This window comes from Oculina patagonica, chromosome 3, assembly GCF_052425735.1.
Source record: "Oculina patagonica isolate OP01 chromosome 3, crgOcupat, whole genome shotgun sequence".
Lineage (NCBI taxonomy): Eukaryota > Metazoa > Cnidaria > Anthozoa > Scleractinia > Oculinidae > Oculina > Oculina patagonica.
Genome location: NC_135760.1, coordinates 15,691,794 through 15,712,576, shown reverse-complemented (window position 1 = coordinate 15,712,576; position 20,783 = coordinate 15,691,794). Strand labels below are relative to the sequence as shown.

Below are 20,783 nucleotides of genomic sequence, written 5' to 3'. Positions count from 1 at the left end.
CTCGTGCCTTTGACACTCACACCCACCCATGCAAAATCCTGCCTATATATATGACCCTGCAGTTTGATTTTTATTTTCATTGTCTTATATTTATTATCATAATCTGAAACAATGGGAAGTAAAATCAAACCAGTTTGAAAAATTTTAAACCAATTGCAAAGATAACATCCCTGGTCTCCACATAAAGTAAGACTTTATAAAGTGAAGAAACTTATGCATCAGTCAATTCCAGCAGTGCCCATGTTCCCCCCGGGCTAACCCCCGGGCATTAGCATTTCTTTAAAAAAAGTTGGAAAATTCCCCGGGGTGGGGATGAAGGAACCGGGCAAATGCCCCGCTCCCGGTTTGATTGTTTTCAATCTCTCGATAGGTGATATAAGAATATAATACAAGAAGTTGTTGCTTCTTAGCAATGAAGAAATATCTAAAATTGAGAAAATATACCTTTAAAAACATCCACGAACATCCACGAGCTTCTCTAGTCTTTCATAAACTAGCTAATCTGCAACGTAGTCCACGTCTTGGCCTATAAACGCCTCCATCACGAATACGCGACTCACTCCACGGCTATGAAAGCACGTGTCAAATGCCCGGGGGTCAACCCGAGGTACGCAAATGCCCCACCCTCGGGACGGGCAACATTAGGAAATGCCCCACAGTTGCCCGGGGGGGGGGGGGGATGGGCACTGCTGGAATTGACTGATGCATTATAACTGATAAGTTAGTGACTTGATACATTACCTAAAGGTGAGGTGATAACAAGGGAGATTAGGAGTATGCCATTTTGCTAGCTAGCTGACCAGTTGTTGTTCTTATTATCTTTTTAGCCAGCAACTCTGGTGTCAGATGGATTTGGTGAATACAAGATGGTTTTAGTTGTCAGACAAGATCTTGGAATGGGGAAAGGAAAAGTTGCGGCACAAGTAGGTAAACAGCAATATCAAATTGCTGTTTGTGTTAAGCAAATTTATATCCTCGGTTCTTTACTGTAATCACTTGTCCATGAAATGAACTGCCACTGGTAATAAACTTCCCATGCTACCATTACTACCAAGAATTGAATATTTGGTGGGGTTGTGCTATACAGTTATAAATACTCTTATCTTATTTCAGACCAGAAGATATGATTTTGTTGTACTTTTTCCTGTACCTTTATAGTGTATCCTGTTTTAGATCTCTTTCACAGTGGTGGACCCCCTCCCCCCATTATTTTTAGAACAAATAGAGGCCCAAAGAGCTGAGAAAAATTTTTTTTAAAGTGGGCCCCCACCCCCCCCCCCACCTTATCTGAATGTCTGGATCTGCCACTGTTTTCTCCCTATCAGGAGATCTCAGAAAAGTCTTACACTATTCCAGACAATAATAGACCTCCTTATTAGTAGGTGGATGCTAAATTGAACTACATGACAGGGTAAAAAAAATAAAAATAAAAAATGGATTCAGGCAAGCTGTTTCTTCAGTTTATACTAGCTCAGAGTTCTTAGACAAAATAAAAAGGTAAAGTTTGTGTTTGAGTCTAGTGGCCCATCAGGCTGGCCCTTAATTCCAGTTTGTGCCCTAAAGTTACTATTTCTACTCCCTCCTGGATGGGATGCTAGTTCATCACAGGGTTACCCTCAGCATTAAACTCACCAGTACCCATTTATACACCTAGGAGAGTAAATAAAGTGTTATGGAATTCAGCTTTGTTTCGATTCAGCAATGTTGTTGAAGAAGGTGTTTTTTTTTTTTATTTCAGTGCTGTCATGCAGCAGTTGGACTTTGTAGACAACTGGAAAAGAGTAACCCTAAGGTAGTGTTTGAAATAATCTATTGTTTATGGCTTATTCATTTTTATAATTATATGAATCATACTACCTATGTATTAATAAAATTGCTAAGAACAGGCTAGTATACAGTGTTTAATAAGTGTAAGATTTTATGATAGCTTGAACTTTAATTTTTGTTTTTGTTCATTTTAAGCTGCTACACCAATGGGAGCAGACAGCGTGTGCTAAAGTTGTCGTGAAGGCTCCTGATGAATCAACACTGTAAGTATGAATTCATATGCACACTCTTCCCTCTCACTGTTTGCATTCTACTCTGAGCCTGGTTTGAAAAAACAACAATTTCTGTTGTTACATAATGATTTCCCTGTCCATTGTAATCAGTTAATCCCGTCAAAATGTATTGTAAAAAAGTCAAACTTTATGTTAAATGATTGTTGCCTTTTCCTTTTTTTACCATGATTTGTTTTTGTTGTTGTCAAATCATTCACTGAAAGGATTTTTTACACCAGAAATTGTCATCCAGACCTGTTGCAGTCAGTTTAATTTTAGAACACTGTGCACAGGGTCATATCAATGACAAATTGCTAAATATCTCTCATGGGTCTGACTGCATGCATCTATTAAGTGCACTCCCCCCCCCCCCCCACCATGGGATTTACATTGATAGGTGCATAATATCCTTAGGGAATCAGTTGTTTAATAACACAACGAGCATTGTTTTGATTATTAGAAATTACGAGGAATTGTTTTTAGCGACAAAAAATTTTCCTCACCTGGTTTTCGACCAAACCTTTTCATTTGGTTTGATAATAAAGTGATTGATTACCATTATTTTAAATTGGTGTTTATTTCCTGCCTCACAGAGTGGACCTCACAAGAAAAGGAAGAGCTTTAGGTTTAGAGACGTGTCTTATAAGAGATGCAGGGAGGACACAAATAGCTCCTGGTTCAAAAACCGTCCTTGGTGTAGGGCCAGGTAATGATTCAAAAGTTTTATGTGTCAATGTTTAAAAAATGTTCTATCAATGGAAATTAGCACACACCCACTTGTCAAGGCCAGTATTAGGAAATGGGTTTTCTGATGCAGTTCTGAAAATTACTGTTTCGAGCGAATCGATAGGGTGAGTTCCCTTAAAATTTGTATCCAACCCTGCATTTGTGACCCTCCATATGAAAAGGGGGCTTATCGTAACAGCGTTTCAAGAGCGTTTTTGTTTGAAACGCGTTTGAAACCCGTTTCAAATGCATTTGAAATTCGTTTCAAAGTGTTTGAAACGCGTTTCAAACAGTAGGCGTTTGAAACATGGTGAAACGCGTTTGCATGTGTTTGAAACGCCATGCTTAGATTATCATTACTGTTCAAGCATAATTTATTCAAAATGTGACAACGATTTCATCAAATTATACAGTGTCTACAGTAGCTGAGGAAATCAGAGAATGATGATGTTGCAGCAGCAAAACTTTTCGATTTGAGTAACATTTTCTCCTCGTCAATAAATCAGCGTGATGCACACTTGTGTTAATTGCAAGAGCTTGTCTGTGAATATTGCATTGTGTACAGTTGTACAGTCTATAAAATATACTTACATCGTATGTTTAATCCACATCACTTTGTGTCTGAGGCACGTTGAAAATATGTAACGCGTACGGTAAACAAACACATTCGCTGCACGCAAACTATATCACCACATATCCTGAAGCGTGTTTCTTGCTTTTGGACCATCTTGTCGCTTGTTAATTTCCTTGTAACTTGAAAAACCAAACTGAACAACACATTTAAACTGTCCGTTCGGTTAACCGATCATTTTAACTTTCAAATCTTGACCGCCAAATAAAGTAAACAAAGTATCAGGCTTTATACAGATCGTGTGCATTGTCACGTCTCACATATCAGGTTGTTTTCTGAAGACTTGAAATATATCACATTTTATCGAGATAATTTCGGCAAATAAGCGATATATTTCACTAAACTATAGATTGTAAAACAAAAAACTTATGTATGAACAGTTTAGTTACATTTGAAACTGTTGCGTGTAAATTAAAGTTGAATAAATTCCACAATTAATCACGTGCGAACTCGTGTAACCTGATGCTTCAAACCACAAGCGGGGCGCTTTGTACGTTCAACAGCGATCATTTGAAGTTTCCGAGGTTTCATGAATGGAGAATGGCAACGCACACAGGAGAAAAGAAAACTGCAAATTTATGTTCCCTGTAAACACACTGCAATATAAATATTAGAAATTGTATCGATTGATCGATGAAAAATTTACTTTGGGATGCCAGATGCACGTTTTTGAGTCGCATTCCTTCAAATGAAAATACAGTCGCTGCTGAGTACTCGAGCGGCAAATGATTTAATTTTATACTCCTGTTAGTGAGAAGTAATACCAACCAGCTGGCTTTATCACACAGCGATTCTGCAGTTAACAGTTCGAAAATTAAGACAGCTTATCAAAACTTCTGCGCTAGTGTTCAGTAAAATGAACGCTGCTATGTTATGTTATTTAGCAGCGCTCATTAAAATGAGCGCTGCTAAATAACTGCCAAATGGCTGCCGCGGAAAATTATTTTGTACAGTTAAATTGGAGCTAATCTACAGCTTTCGCTAAATTCTGCAGAATGCACACTGGAAAAAATGCCCAATTTTCCACTTAAGATTCACATGGTTTTTTTGTGGTTTTCGTTTGGTTTTTAAAGAATATCCCTGTTTGGAAAAAATACCTTTTTTCCAAATTTGGTTTGCTGCTGTTCCTTGCGTGGAACTAGTTTTCCATAGATGGAAAACATATTTTGATTGAAACAAGAAATATTGATAACCACACTTGGATTAGTAAAAACCAAACATGTAATTACAGTTCTCCAAAAATGGAAATTGTCTTCATTGAAACGTTAAAATATGTGGATATTCAATTTCCATCTTTGATTTAGCAGTAACCCACAAATATGGAATTTCACATTTCCAAAAATGGATATTTTTTTTTCATTAAAACATCAAGTGCGTGGAAATTGAGATTTCCATACCTGATCTACTCATCAATCCATAGATAAAATTATGCTTTTCCAAAGATGCATGCAGGGAAAGGTATTTTCTAAATGTCTGTGCTAGGAAAATTTGAAATACCCACAATTTAATTTCTTTAATAACAGCAAAAAATATGGACAATCTTTAAAATGAACTCCTATTTTAATCAAGATCAATCTGAATGGCCAGGCTGGCTTACTTTCCAAGAGTGAATAGTGAATACATGCACTGAATACATGTGCATTATACTTCAATGTAATACTATATAATTTACAGTGATATGTTCTATTCAAACAACCAGCTATGATCTATAATTATTAAATATTATTCTTACAAAATAAATGAATTACGTAAATATACTACAAAAATTTCTCAAGACGAGAACCATCAGAATACCTAAAAATATAGTAACTTCAACAGAAATTGTACTTGTGGCTGCAGAACGCAGTTCTGATTTTTACCTCTAAGTGGGAATACCCAGCCTTCTCAGAACCAGTTAGCTGTAGAGAGAATCCTATACTTTTGCAATACCATTTGTAACTGAGAATGCAAATAAATTGTTGTTGTTGTTGTTGAATCAGTTGGCTCCTCCACAGTACAAAGTGACCACCTCTGTGCAATTGAAAAACTGTACTGTATACTAGGTGGTAAGGCACCCTAGCCTACTCCTATAGTCAATCAACCTCAAACAAAAAGTATTCTGAGAAGGCTGGATAAGCCAAACAATTTCTTTTAATGGCTGAAAATGCCTTCCAGTTGCGTCTCGGATGCTATTCTGTGTCAACACTGCCAGATAACAGCTTAAATAAAATATCTAAAAGTAGTAAACCTCAACATCTTATCACCAGGCAGGGGATTCATTAAGGTTTGGAGCAGGTGGGCATCAGGGTTTTGCGGCTAGTACTAAAAGCTGGAACGCTGGAATACAAAAACCCGGAACACAAAATATATCGTGTTACCCTTACAACTGTAAAGAGCTAACCGTAAACAGGCTAACCGAAGTACATTAGTAGGCTAACCGAGGTAAATAGTAGGCTAACCGGAGTGAATAGTAGGCTAACCACAGTGCATAGAAGGCTTACTATTCACTCCGGTTAGCCTACTATTTACCTCGGTTAGCCTACTAATGTACTTCGGTTAGCCTGTTTACGGTTAGCTCTTTACAGTTGTAAGGGTAACACGATATTTTATGCGTTCGGGGTTTTAGCATTAGCCGGGTTTTGAACCCTGGCAAAGTGTCAGCAAAGCCCTACCCTCTTTGGTAAACTGAAGTTGGTTCAGATATTGAAAACAGCCGGTCAATTTGCCCGATGGCTGGCCCTTAATGAAACCCCCGACCAGGGTTCGTACTCTTCGTCAGAAATGATTTTCAATGACTCCTCCACATATTGCAGAAAACAAATTAGCCCAAAATGGCAAGCAATTTGTATGTGAAGGCTCCTTAAGGAGGCTCGATGTAGTTTTTTTAGCCCTAGGGTGGTTGTTTTGAAAATGAAAATTATAAAGGAAGCCAATGATTGATTTTTGCCAAAATACATCATAATGATAAAATATGACCAAAGTTTAATTTTTCACGAGTCACTTTGTCACAAAGGTTACCATAGCAACGATTGTCGCTTTCTTATTGTTTTCAAACAAGCTTGACTTTCTCGAAATCTAGATTGACTCTTGACTCTTTTGATATGTTAAATTATAGTGCATTGACTACCTGTAGACACAATTTTAGAAAAATCTGTAAGAGCATTTTAGAGAAAATCAAGAATGAAGTTTTTTGTAACTTATTGTAGTTTCCTACATCGGCAGTCGATATATTTTAACAAATTAAAGCAATCTACTAAACTTGAACATATCAAAAAATGAATACCAAGAGTCAATCTAGATTTCGAAAAAATCAAGCTTGTTTGAAAACGAAAGAAAGCAACAATCGTTGCTATGGTTACCTTTGTGACTAAGCAACCAGTAAAAAATTAAACTTTGGTCATATTTTATCATTAGGGTGTATTTTGGCAAAAATCAAACATTCGCTTCCTTGATAATTTTGATTTTAAAAACAACCACCCTAGGGCTAAAAAAACTACATCGAGCCTCCTTAACTTAACAGTACTCCTACAAAAAACTTGACTGTTTGACACATCTACATAATTTTAGTCACTTATACTTTTAGAAGTTCTTGCTAAAACTCTAGGAACTTTACAGTCCTCAAAAGCTTCAGGATTTATCTCCTGGACCTATATAAACTCTGTATCATCCTTCTTTGCAAACTCTAAGCTTCCGATCTCCAGAGAAACTCACTATCAATCTCAACGACCACGTTCAAGGCTTTGTGAGCCTGTGAAACAGCCTTTGGTTTCAAACAGTGCTCCTACAAAAAACTTGACTGTTTGATACATCTACATGATTTTGGTCACTAATACTTTTAGAAGTTCTTGCTAGAACTCTAGGAACTTTACAGTCCTCAAAAGCTACAGGATTTATCTCCTGGACCTATATAAACTCTGTATCATCCTTCTTTGCAAACTCTAAGCTTCCGATGTCCAGAGAAACTCACTATCAATCTCAATGACCACGTTCAAGGCTTTGTGAGCCTGTGAAACAGCCTTTGGTTTCAAACAGTGCTCCTACAAAAAACTTGACTGTTTGATACATCTACATGATTTTGGTCACTAATACTTTTAGAAGTTCTTGCTAGAACTCTAGGAACTTTACAGTCCTCAAAAGCTACAGGATTTATCTCCTGGACCTATATAAACTCTGTATCATCCTTCTTTGCAAACTCTAAGCTTCCGATGTCCAGAGAAACTCACTATCAATCTCAATGACCACGTTCAAGGCTTTGTGAGCCTGTGAAACAGCCTTTGGTTTCAAACAGTGCTCCTACAAAAAACTTGACTGTTTGATACATCTACATGATTTTGGTCACTAATACTTTAAGAAGTTCTTGCTAGAACTCTAGGAACTTTACAGTCCTCAAAAGCTACAGGATTTATCTCCTGGACCTATATAAACTCTGTATCATCCTTCTTTGCAAACTCTAAGCTTCCGATGTCCAGAGAAACTCACTATCAATCTCAATGACCACGTTCAAGGCTTTGTGGGCCTGTGAAACAGCCTTTGGTTTCAAACAGTGCTCCTACAAAAAACTTGACTGTTTGACACATCTACATGATTTTGGTCACTTATACTTTTAGAAGTTCTTGCTAGAACTCCAGGAACTTTACAGTCCTCAAAAGCTACAGGATTTACCTCCTGGACCTATATAAACTCTGTATCATCCTTCTTTGCAAACTCTAAGCTTCCGATCTCCAGAGAAACTCACTATCAATCTCAACGACCACGTTCAAGGCTTTGTGAGCCTGTGAAACAGCCTTTGGTTTCAAACAGTGCTCCTACAAAAAACTTGACTGTTTGACACATCTACATGATTTTGGTCACTTATACTTTTAGAAGTTCTTGCTAAAACTCTAGGAATTTTACAGTCCTCAAAAGCTACAGGATTTATCTCCTGGACCTATATAAACTCTGTATCATCGTTCTTTGCAAACTCTAAGCTTCCAATCACCAGAGAAACTCACTATCAATCTCAACGACCACGTTCAAGCTGGGCTTTTTGAGCCTGTGAAACAGCCTTTGGTTTCAAACAGTGCTCCTACAAAAAACTTGACTGTTTGACACATCTACATGATTTTGGTCACTTATACTTTTAGAAGTTCTTGCTAGAACTCTAGGAACTTTACAGTCCTCAAAAGCTACAGGATTTATCTCCTGGACCTATATAAACTCTGTATCATCTTTCTTTGCAAACTTTCTCAACGACCACGTTCAAGGGCTTTTTGAGCCTGTGAAACAGCCTTTGGTTTCAAAATACAGATCTAAGGATACCATTTGTGGCTGACACAGGCTTTACAGGCAATTAATGGCCGCACACGTACCAAAATGCTATCACATATAATCAGTACTGTCAACAAACAATTTTTCAATATGTTGAGATTAATTATTGTACAGTCAGGGCTCAAGACTAACAGTAGCCAACTAGCCACAGGCTTGTAGAAATGCAGTTTCGGCTAGTAGGTTCTGGGCTTTCACTAGCAGCCAAAATGGCTAGTTAAAATTTCAGGAATTTGATTGGAAGAAAACCATACATCGAAATCGACTCCGAAAGAACAGAACTCACAAGTACACTGCCATCACGTATAAAATTATCAAAGACTTGGACAAGCTGGAATTACCAAAAAGTGACTTAAAATCAACTCTAATGATAATAACAGAGCCAGTGAAGATGGCAAAGTGCTTTTGCCTAAACCTAAGTTAGCTTGAGTATTCGGGCTAGTAGAAAATTGGTTTTGGCTAGTGAAATCAAAGTTGTTACTAGTCAAGAGGCTAGCTGGCAAAAAAGTTAGTCTCAAGCCCTGACAGTTGACTTGATTACACTGACTTTAAAATGATAATCCCCCCCCCCCATCTTCCCTGGTTAGGTTTGCCAGGTCGGCACCATCCCTAAATGATACATACTTGTGGCTGTAGAATGCGGAGGCTGCGGCCCTTATATAGGTATTTTTGTCTTGCCCTCTCAACAGAGAGAGTGCGAACAGTTTCTTTAAAGGCTTCAGATCTTTCATCAGCTGAATTTCACGGATACTGTTCTTCTTAAGCATGGACAAGACAATTACATCGCAGCTTGATTGGGTCAAAGCTACAAGCAAGAATACGCAAGTCCATCACTATTATGTCAAGTCTTGTTAGCTCTTTTATTTTAAAAAATAATAATAATTATTTCTCTAAGGAATACAGTATTCACTGTGCATGTGTGGGGTGAAATCTTATTAACACAAGTAAGAATCATGCCACAGAAGACTGTAGTGCTTTGCAGGAGATGTTGTCCTGGCCACGCCCTTACTACTGGAGCTGTTTGACATGGTAAAAAATATTACAGTCACCAACTTTAATTTGTCTAGTTTGGTTGCATGCACCTACCCTGTTACACCTATCAAAAAGCAAAATAAAACTGCTACAGTGAAAAACCAATGGTTATTAGCATAATACTTACAGGGATGAAAGTAATCTCCATATTCCTTGATTCTTCTCTTGTCAGCAGCAGATTGAGCACTTTGAGTGCTTGGGGGGGAGTCATTCGAGCCGCTTGACTCAACACTTTCCGTATCCCCACCAGTGTCACCAGATGATTGAACCACAATGCTGGCGTCTTTCTCTTTTCTCCTCCTTTCCCTCATATGTGACATTACCATCTCCCTTACAGCACTAGCGCCAAATCCGCATTTCTGAAACAGGAACCTGGAGGATCCTTCACCTTCAGTTAATCTTCTTACAAAATTGCCAAGTTTGAGTAGGTCTTCCATGTTCCGTTGTCTGAAGGATGGGATGTCTTTGTCAGGTGGCCATTCTTTGTTGATTTCTGCCAGCACCATTTTCTTTCTGTTAAAAGTAGTTAAGATATAAATAAATTTCCCAATGTCATTTTAGACTCCACATTTTAAATATATATGTATCCAGATTATGAACACAATATCGAGAAATGGAAAATGGTGTATATGTGCTAAGGCAAGGTAGATCACTTCTGTTGCATTCGCCAAAATTCAGTATTCATTGACAAGTGTTTGCATTAGATTATGTGAGCACAAAGCAGCCACTTTCTATTCCTTAAGTTATATAATGAAGCCCACAAAATATAGCCTGATGTTATGTCCTCCTAGCTTGTGTTTATACCAGCTGATCTAAAATGGCTATGCAGCTGGTCGAAATTTTATAAGTGTATACAGTGTAGTATGTGCTAGTTCAGCAGCAGAGAGGATAGCAGGTTTCATACCATACAGTGAAACAGAGAATTTTCATTGACCACAAGACTTATCAAATGAAGTTTAGCTAGTGCAATTAAAACTTGAAACAAACACCCAACACAGCACTTGATCATGACTTAACATGTATGCATGTAGTTTTGATTTATCATCTTACTTTGTGTTGTAAATGCGCTTGTCTTCACAGGATAAAGATTTCTTTTCTTGGTGGGTCAGTAATCTGTCAAGTGTCGCACTCATGTTTGCAGGACTTTGATTGACTTGGCTTTGGTCTCCTGTGTTGACATAACATAAATACATGCAATGGAACTGTCAAAACTCTCACAAAATGCACTGGGAAAAATAAACACTAATAATCAGAAAACTTTTATTGCCTTAAAAAGAACATAGATTCTTAAGTCTGTAAGACCTCACTAAGAAGATAAGCCCTTACAAAAAAATAGAATTTAGTTTAAACTCAATAAATTAGCCTTCTTTCACTGTTTTTTCCACTCGTGATATGACAGTGGCTTTCCTGAATGTTTTCAGTCGAGTACACAAACCGAATAACTTACATTGTCCAAAACAAGAGAAATCAACTTTAATAGCAGCCTACCACATGGTCAAATCGAGGTAAATCAGTTGATGTGAAAATGGAAAGGTAAATTTAATAGAAAGGATTATATATCTTCTCGGCATCAGTAGAAATTTAGTGAGATAAACACTTCCAACTTATAAGAATTCCCGCGTTTTACATAATTTCGAAGCAAAGCTTCACTTGCTTTGCTTTCACCTACTCGATCAGAAAGTAAGTCCGCTAAACTTTGTGTTAACTATCATATTCATCCCGAGTTACCAGTGAAGGATAATTAACTGACTCAAAAGACAAATTTTTGGGGACTAATCGTCTTACTGAGCGATAGCCGACTTCAGGCTGGGAATTCACAGATCGGGGGCTAATCGTCTTGAGGGCTAAACGACTGGTAATGAAAGCATACCAAATAGAAAATTATGTTCTTCCCTAAGATACACAGCCCCGGTTGCATCCATTGAAGGTGGTCAAAATTGGAAATAGTAATTTAAATGGGTCCTAACTCAAGCAGGTAAAAAACTCAGCAAAGGTCGGCAAACTGAAAATTTGCAACAGACAAGCGAGGTACAGTATCATACCCTACCTGAAAATGCCTCTATTTTTGCCAAAAATTTTCCTTTCTTTCCTATCGTGCGTAGACCCAATTTGTCCATTGCCTCTTCAGTTCTAACTGTTTGTGACAGAAGAATCCTACCATCAATTTCCTCGTCTTGAAAGTGTCCCGCAATTGCTTCGTCGAAGGTTTCAGATGCCCAATTTTTGACTTCGTCAACAGACCACTCTAATAAAATAAAGGACGGGAAAATTTTTATATAGAAGTGCTGCTTATATTAGTAGAAAATAAACATGTAAAAAGCGATTACTAACGTACCAGATACAGGCTTCCTTTTACTCGCGCTTTGCCCGAATTCTTCAGATCCACTGGATGATGATGGAGAAGTTTGGCGGGCATTTTCACTTTGCCTCGTCTCGTGCTCTGCGTTTGTAAGAGGTAACTTTCGTTTCACTGATTGTGACAAGATTGACACTGAATCGTCCGAGCTAACAGAGTCTGTGTCTTGACTTTTCGCGACTGAGTATGTCTCTTCAAGTGATATTAATGGCTGTGGCGCTTTCAACCGAAACGCTTTCCCCTTGCTTGTCGCCATCTTCTCTTCGACGTTCGTACGGCGGGAAAGGAAGACAGTTCTGCTGATGCTGGACTATATGATACACAAATAGCACTCTGATTGGCTCAGGGCGAGAGAAGGCCCTGGATTGGCTATATTTTCCCGCCCCGTTCGCCCTGTTGCATTCTGGTTGTGGAAATCCGCTGACACCCTTTTACTACTGGCTCATAAAAAGCCACAAAATGGCGGACTCAGAGGAACCTTTTCCGTCAGCGCTTTGCAATTGCTCGCAAAAGTCTGCGATCCATGTACACTGTCCTTGCAGTAAGTGCAAAGGAAAAGCAGTTGATCGAAGAACCCAGCTGAATCATATTAGCTTGCAAAAAGAGATAAAGAAATTTTCTGCGCCAGAATGTGATGATGGTCACGAACACGAAAAGAGGGCTAAAGATATAAATGAAGATGTTGAAATGAACTGCGAAGGTAAGTTTTTCTTAGTAGCACAAAAATTTATTCTTTGGTCCATCCACGAAGGAATCAAGGAATGAAGGCAACATGACATATTTGTTTTTCAGCCTTTTCATTTTAAACTTATAGTCTGTTTCTCGGATTGCAGCTGAAAGTAATTTAAACAGCAATGAGATGGAGAGTAGCGATGGCGACGAAGATGGCATGGAAATATCAAGATCAAGATCTGCAAGTCTGCAAACAAGTGAGTCTGTCCACTGTGCTGCTTCAAGCTACACAGAGTATCCATCTGAGCTTATGGAATGCCTAAATGATGCTCCACCTGTTACAGAAGAATGCACTGAAGGTTTACATGTAGATCTGGATGAGCCAACCAGAGAACAGATAACTAAAGATGCTATTGTTCATGCAATATTTCATTCCCTTGATTGCATTGATAAGATGGGTGGCTCACTTAATAACTTTGCTGACCTTTTGACAATGGCCAGGGTGCTGTATTGTAAAGGAGCTCAACTTGATCTAGATGATGAAGAAGTTATTAGACAGTGGCCCAAAGGCTGGAGCGATGCAAAGAAAGTTCTTGCTGATGTTGGCTACACTGATGCAAAAGAATACTTTATTTGTTTAAATGATGCTCATCCCTGTCACTGGGATATTTTAGAAAGCAGTGATGCTGAATGTCGACACTGTGGTCAAAAAGGAACAATTCCTTACTATTATTTGGGCCTGGAAACAAAGGTGAGACTTTGGATCTCCGATTGGTCTATGTGCAAGCGGATGACTGCGCATTGGAGAGAAAAAGAGCACTGGTTCAGGAGAGATGAGGGATGGCACATTAAAAAGGAACTGTGGGATGGTGACCGGTTTTGTGCCATTTCATGGTTTTTTGACCCAGAATCCCGCTGGTGTTTACCAATAAGATGTGCAGTGGAAGGCTGCAATAATATCATAAGTGGAGAAACTATCGAATCATTACCAGAACTTCCTGATGGTACAAAAGGGGTTACTTGTCATGAGTGTCTCCATTATTTTACTGTCACCCCGAGTTATGCCAATGGAGATCCAAGGAACATTGCCTTAATTGGTAAGAGTGACTCAGTTTATTGTTTTTGTAGCTAATGAGGCTCATAGCTACATGTACATGTACAAATTATTGTTATTCGAGACAACTGGTTATAATTTAGTCTACTTCTGATCTGCTGAAAAATAAAGCAAGAAAGCTCGCAGAAACTCTAAGACTTAAAAGTGCTTGAGCTATCTACACATATTTTCTCTGTACTTCCATACATCAGAATATCCTTCCAAAAATAGTTATTAAATTTAGAATTTTTAGAATTTTAATGCCAGTGGTCTATTTTTAAATGTTTTTTTATTTTTTTCTACTCACTAGGGCACTGGGATGGCTTCCAACCATTTGGCTCAAAAAGCAGAAGTACTGGTCAGTTACACCAACATTTTGTTGAATTAAACTGTAAAGGGGTTTAAATATTGAAGCTCACATGTACTCCTATACACAAAAATCATCAAAATGTTTACTAAGCAGGGATTGTAAGCTAGTGTACTTGAATGTGTAAAGAAATATTTATTGCGTTGTACATATTTTTTGCTTTTGAATGTCAATGGAAACACATATTTTTTCTTTAAAACAAATCATACTCATTCATTGTGCTTACTTATAGGTGCTATAGAGGTGAGCATTGCAACAATGTCCAAACTTGATCGATCAAGTGCAGCTGAAACCTATACTGTAGGTTTTGTTCCATCATATTTACTGCCAGACAAAAGACCGAATTCTTTGGATCCATTTCTTCACCCTCTAGTGGCTGATTTGGAAAAAGGCTTTATTGAAGGTCCTTGAAAGTCAACATGTTAAACTAACTAGTAACATTACATTATGCATTTACAAGGTATCATTTTACTCCTGCCAATGATATATACAGCATTACTTATTAGGTTGGCCTTAAATGTAACAGTACAATCATGTACTGTATATTAAATTTTGTAGACACCGTGCATTTGTAGCATTAATTTTTATAAACATTACATGTACAATTATATGTACAACATTACATGTACAATTATACGTACAACATATAAAGTAGACAAAAGATGTAATATGCTGTGATCTTACAGTATTTTTTCTTGCTTTAAAGGTATCAATGTAAACTACATGGGAATGCTTGAAAGTTTTCCTCCTGGAAACATAACTATTCGACTGCTTCTGTTGCTTTGGACTGGTGATCATCCAGCACAATGTGAGGTTTGCAAATCTAAAGGAGCTGGAGGGAAAAAAGGCTGCAGGAGATGTAAGCTCCTTGGTCAGTAAAAGATCATATTAAGTACACTTGCCCTTGTCATTACTATGAAATTAAACAAAATGGTCATCTCTCAATTTTGTTCTCTCATAAACACTTCAGGTGATACATGCTGTAATTGTTTTTATGCTTCTAAAAAAGTTAAAAAGGCTATATTTATATTAATGACATGCCAGTTGACACAATATTAATTTCTCATTGATGATCTAACAATGTAATAATAATAATAAATAGGTATTGTTTCATCATAATACATATAGATAGTTATATAATACATATAGATACACATGAGCATTTAGCATTTTGTTTATTATCTGGCTGTTTATCAACTGATCATATATATGTGCGCAACACTTGGTATCACTGATCTTTAAGCATTTTATGACTTGCTGAACAGTGTTGAAAGGAAATAAGACTGCTTTTAAGTTTGGTAAAAAAAATATTGACACTGAGATTGTTACTTTCATTATAGGAAAATACTTGGAAGCTCAGAAACATTACTACTACCCAGGTGCAAGGGAACAGTACCGATTTCCTCCTGCCAAAAGAGACATTACTGAGGAACTTCCACTCATGATTGAAATTGAACAAGAAGAACGAGTGACAGTCAGGGAACGAAGGTCAAGAGAAACTGGATTTCTGGGAGTTTCTCTACTACACCGACTCCACAAGCTTTACAAATTTGACGTCATAAAGGATCTAGTGTTTGATGTCATGCACTTGGTTCCCTTAAACTTGGTAAAAAGGAGGTTTGAGCATTTGCTTTCTAATTCCTTGCTGAACACAGAGCAGCTTCAACCAGCCCTGGAAAAGGTACCATGGACACAAGGTAGACTCCCACTCTTGTTGCTTTCTTAACATAAAGCACTTGCTGATTATTTAAAAAATTATTTTTCACGATCTGAACTCTATTTTATTTCTTTTTTACCCACCAATCTACATCAAGATAAGATTATGATATTTAACTTAATCTAATTTTCCAGCAATTGTACAGCAAACCATCCTAAATGTGAGCTTAAAAAATATCAATTCTTAATCCAGGGACTGTTACCATGCACTTGGTACTCCTTATCTTGGACATGTTCTTTGTAAAGAGAAGGCGTGCGTTTTATTTGCAAGTGTTTGCATTTCTGGTTAATTGTTTTTAGCTGCATTTATGTGTGTGTGTTGTTTTGTAAATTAAAACTACAACTTGATAATATTCTTTTAAGACCTTTTACCTTATTATTTTCAGAGTACAAGGCAAGTGGACTGCCACTGGACATATCAGAAAGGAAATTCTGGAAAGGTATAATTTTGTTACAACAATGTACTTATTAATACAGGATAAGGGGAATGTATCTATAAATATTCTGTACTTGTAAATTATACCATAAAATTCCAGTTATAAGCCCTGGGCTTACACAACTTTGTAAGGGGTTTTGGGTGGGCTTATATATCCGGGGGTCTTATGTGTGGAATACCGGTAAGAGAAACTTTCCAAAACGAGCCATGTACTACTCAGTACTGTCAACCAGCAGAGGGGGGCTTATATCCAGGGGGCCAATAACCGTATGTATTACTTTGTTTCCAGGTAGATGGGCCTATAACCAAGGGGGCTTTTAAGCAGGGGGTGGGGGTGGGGGGCTTATAGCCGAAATTTTACAGTTCCAATTTGGAAAGTTCACGTTCGTGGCTATAAATTATGATTTTTGGTTGCATTTTTTATACCAGTTCGAATTTCATTTTACTTTGTTTTAAGTTATGATTATATTATAATGATTAACAGACAAAATCAAAGTGGTTTGAAACATTTTGAACCAACTATCATTTTTATTGTTTCAGCTGAGGAATTTCAGAAATTAGGTTTTCCAGCTTCTGAGTTTGTTTTGGAAGGGCTTTTAAGTCCCAGTGATGCTGAAGTTTGGGCACCTCTTCCCAGAATTGTTGAGTTTACATTTAACTGTGGACTTAATGGCTGGACAACTGAAATGATTGAAAACTTCAAGCGGCTCTGTTGGAAGTATTGCATACTTGTTGAGGAGGCTTATGGAGAAACTGAGTGTGTCATAACATTGCACTCTTTGACACATGTTCCAGAGGACATAATGAGATTTGGATCACCAGACAATTACTGGTGCTTTCAGTACGAGAGAGCAGTTGGGCGCTATGTAAAACAAACAAGCAACAGAAAGGGAATTGAAAAAACGTTTGCTCGGAAGGAATCCCAAAGGGAGTTTATCAAAGTTTGGTCAGAACGAAACAAGTTGAATGTTCAGGAATCAAACCAAAGAGGAAAATTTGATCAAGAAAAGGTATTTTGCATTTCCTGATCATTGTTAATGGATTAATTTATTGACCAAGTTGCGTGGACTAAATGGGATAACCTTGAACACAGTTCAGCAAATGCCAAAATATTTTTACGGGGTACCAAATCCTACCAAACTGTTTGGAGGGTACTGTGATACACTAAGTTAAAAATATGATGATGATGATAATAAAAATAAAAATAATGATAATAATGATGATGATGATGATGATGATGATGATGATGATGACAGCAACAACATCATAAACACTCCACTGCTAATTGTTGTTTGATTTTTTATCTCTTCTAGATGGTTGCATCCTCTGTACAGGCAGCAAGAAAGCTTGTGGAAAGGTGTGAATTTGATAGCAATGAAACAAGAGCTAACAATGGGGTGCTGATTGGCAAGGGTCATCCACATGTTATCACGCAAGAGGAGGGGCCTAACATTGAAACCTACTTAACACTTAACAATATTGACATTAGAGAAATACCTCATATGGCAACAATGTACAAGAGTGCACTTTTACCATTGCACAATGTTTCCTGTGGGGGAACCGTGTATAAAAGTGGAAATGAAGTCAGCGTACTATTGCAAGGAGGTGATGATGAAGTCATTGTGAAGATCATTTACTTTTATCTTCTTCGTGTTGAAAATCAACACATTTCTATTGCAATTGGTGACAGATATAAAACAAGCAAAGATGACAATGGTGCCATATTGAGGCATCCCTTGAGTGACAGCCTCATTGTTCAACCTTTTGAGACAAATTTTTGTCTGCTATTAAGAGACATTACAAGGAAAGTAATGCTGTACCCTTATCGTCCAGGACTTTTTGCGGTCATTGATCCTGGTCGATCAGTGATGCCACTCCCACGTGTTTTAGTTCCTGTTTATCCTCAGATTGGTGATATGGTTTTGGTAAAGGGCGACGATGATGAACTGTGGAGAGCCCACGTTAAAGCTGTTGATCACGTGTTAAAATCCGCAAGGGGATACTTTTTTGTCAAGCACCGCAGTTGGAATGCCAATCAACTGTGGGTGAGGGAGTCACAAGCAAGGGCCATGGACACAATTCTGTTCAAGAGCATTGTGGGATTAGTTGAAGGACAATGGAATGGATCCTACTGGAAGGACAATTAATTTTTATCTTTATACTTAGTAGATTTGTTATAAGAGGTAACTCAAATTGTCCTAGTTTGGAAAGTACAGGTACTGCTTTTTTATAAAGGAACTTGGTGAATATAATTTATTGAAGACCATTTATAGTTTTGTGGTCTTCTTCAAAAGCAAAGTAAAGTAGGAAAATTGTAATTTTATGCATGGATATTCAGTGTTAACCAAGTTTGGAAAAGATACTTTATAATCAGGAGTTTTGTCGGTTAATGGATATGAATCCCAGTGTGGAATTTTTATTTTCCAAGTTGTTAAAATATGGAAAACTTGATAACCAAACTGTTCTTGAAAATTTGTTAAACCCTATTTGGTTTATGAATCATTATCCATGGTTGGAATCTTTCATTTCACACACGGAAATTGAAATTTCCACAAATAACATGGAAAATAATTAACCATTTATGGATATTCTGTAGATATCAAAATGCAGTGTCAAATATCCATACAAAATCCATAGAGTTTCCATGTCTGGTTTTCAGGTTTTGTGGATATTTTAAAATCCAATGATTAACCACAAAAAATTCAGTGTGGAAAATTGGTTAATTTTTCCAGTGATGTCTGCCATTTGAAAGCAAAAGGGCCGCAGAAAGGCTTCCAGTCCAGTCAAAAACAAACTTTTCGCCGAGCTTCCAACACGGGTAGACGTCATATTTTGTTTCGATTTACGGTTACCGGGATGTTCTGTGAAACCGTTGCAAAAATTACCACTGGGAAACTGTCATATACAATGCTGTCTACCTCATACGTTCAGTAATAATTATGCTCAAATAATTTGGCATTTCAAACCCTATAAAATGCGTTTTCTGCATTTGAAACGCTCTTAATTCAAAAGGTGTTTGAAACGCGTTTGAAATCTGTTTGAAACTGTTTGAAACCCGTTTCAAATGCGTTTCAAACGCTGCGTTTAAACGCGTTTAAGAGAAATTACGTTAAGCCCCCTTTTCATATGGAGGGTCACATTTGGTGATCTCCCCATCCTAGACTAGACTTTCTCAAAGCCTGTTTCGGGTAGTAAGGTCATCTTTACGAATTCGTCACTCAAAAGAATGACTTTGTCGCTCAAAAGAGTCAACTTGTGGCAAGTCTAATCCTAGACCAGAGCATGGGTAGAGTTTACTCACAATAACTCAAACCTTTAACTGAATAGGCACGATTTCAACCCCTCTCTCGAGTCCAGTCTTGAGCCAAATCTCTAAAGGGAATTGAAAAATGGTTAAGTGATTGGGATGGAGGGGGGGGGGGGGTCTCAAGTTTTTGAAAAATGGGAACAAATGGCCAGGCAGCTATACACGTACACACACCCCCATAAATCTTATATATCTTTATCAGAAAAGTTCTACCCCCTGGTGGAACTGATCACCAAAGAGAAGTAATTTTTACCAGATTTCAAAGACACTTGTGCACCAAGGAAAGACTTGTTTTAAGCAGAGCATATTCTTGTGTGTGGCTTGACAAACTATGGGCTTGACAATAAAAACTTGTCAAGCATATCCTACTTCCCACAACCGTAGTTTTGGAATATTTTATTTCCAACCCATAAGGCAACAAAATCTGTTAGTCAGAATATTAATGAGGATCGAAATGCACCAATAGCAGTGAACCAACGTGCATAAATAGCGACACGCAAACAATCGACCTCACCGCCTGATGAGGACTAGCATTATTGCAGTCGAAACATTGCAATCAACATCTCAAAGCAAATGAATAAATGTTCATTCCTATCTTACACCGGGAGGCGCGGTGGCCTAATGGTTAGTGCGCCAGACTCCGGATTGAGCGGTCCGGGTTTGAGCCCTGGCCAGGTTCATTGTGTTGTGTTCTTGGGCAGGACACTTTACTCTCATAGTGCCTCTCTCCACCCAGGTATGGGTACCGGCGACATAATGCTGGGGGGGGGTACCCTGTGATGGACTAGCATTCCATTCAGGGGGGAGTAGAAATATTCCTAGCCGCTTAATGCTATCGAAACCGGGATAAGCTCTGGCAGTATGGGCCACTTGGCTCAAGGCTTCCCCTTCCTATCTTACACCACGATGAACAATATTCACATCTTTATAAATGACATTTTTTTCTTTGTTTTCCAGGCCCAGTTGATCTGGTGGATAAAGTAACAGGCCATCTCAAGCTGTATTAAAGATCAATTACCTGGAAATTTATTTTTATTAGCACTACCATTGTATCTGTCTTTTTTCTAAACACCCACAGTGTTTGTATATTTAACTAGAAAATAAAACTTTTGGCTATTTCTGGAA

At 37.8% G+C, this 20,783-nt stretch overlaps 3 protein-coding genes across 3 annotated transcripts in view; 2 read left to right on the top strand and 1 right to left on the bottom strand.

Annotated features, from left to right (window-relative positions):
* LOC144646942 (peptidyl-tRNA hydrolase 2, mitochondrial-like) overlaps positions 1–20,783 on the top strand; it is a 21,957-nt gene extending 1,174 nt beyond the window's left edge. The window contains exons 2-6 of the mRNA XM_078506658.1: positions 828–923; positions 1,739–1,792; positions 1,963–2,030; positions 2,633–2,745; positions 20,616–20,783. Of these exons, the coding sequence (XP_078362784.1) occupies positions 828–923; positions 1,739–1,792; positions 1,963–2,030; positions 2,633–2,745; positions 20,616–20,665 (381 nt within the window). The 3' untranslated portion in view covers positions 20,666–20,783. The remainder of the gene's footprint in view (positions 1–827; positions 924–1,738; positions 1,793–1,962; positions 2,031–2,632; positions 2,746–20,615) is intronic.
* Positions 9,094–10,087, bottom strand: LOC144646906 (uncharacterized). The gene is made up of 2 exons (XM_078506614.1): positions 9,839–10,087; positions 9,094–9,484 (listed from the first exon to the last, which is right to left on the bottom strand). Exons 1-2 carry the CDS (start codon positions 10,035–10,037, stop codon positions 9,228–9,230), a joined length of 456 nt encoding a protein of 151 aa, XP_078362740.1. The 5' UTR covers positions 10,038–10,087; the 3' UTR covers positions 9,094–9,227.
* On the top strand, positions 12,466–18,810 carry LOC144646905 (uncharacterized). The gene is made up of 9 exons (XM_078506613.1): positions 12,466–12,767; positions 12,901–13,836; positions 14,143–14,190; positions 14,432–14,602; positions 14,906–15,070; positions 15,540–15,896; positions 16,302–16,355; positions 16,892–17,361; positions 17,665–18,810. Exons 1-9 carry the CDS (start codon positions 12,527–12,529, stop codon positions 18,496–18,498), a joined length of 3,276 nt encoding a protein of 1,091 aa, XP_078362739.1. The 5' UTR covers positions 12,466–12,526; the 3' UTR covers positions 18,499–18,810.

What these genes read in the sequence shown, in the direction of transcription:
- LOC144646906 (XM_078506614.1), bottom strand. Translation starts at nt 10,037, where the DNA reads ATGGTAATGTCACATATGAGGGAAAGGAGGAGAAAAGAGAAAGACGCC. An exon ending in TGGAGATTACTTTCATCCCT is followed by an intron (nt 9,485 to 9,838) that starts GTAAGTATTATG and finishes TCTTGCTTGTAG; the next exon opens with CTTTGACCCAATCAAGCTGC.
- LOC144646905 (XM_078506613.1), top strand. Translation starts at nt 12,527, where the DNA reads ATGGCGGACTCAGAGGAACCTTTTCCGTCAGCGCTTTGCAATTGCTCG. An exon ending in AAGGAACATTGCCTTAATTG is followed by an intron (nt 13,837 to 14,142) that starts GTAAGAGTGACT and finishes TCTACTCACTAG; the next exon opens with GGCACTGGGATGGCTTCCAA. An exon ending in AGAAAGGAAATTCTGGAAAG is followed by an intron (nt 16,356 to 16,891) that starts GTATAATTTTGT and finishes TTATTGTTTCAG; the next exon opens with CTGAGGAATTTCAGAAATTA.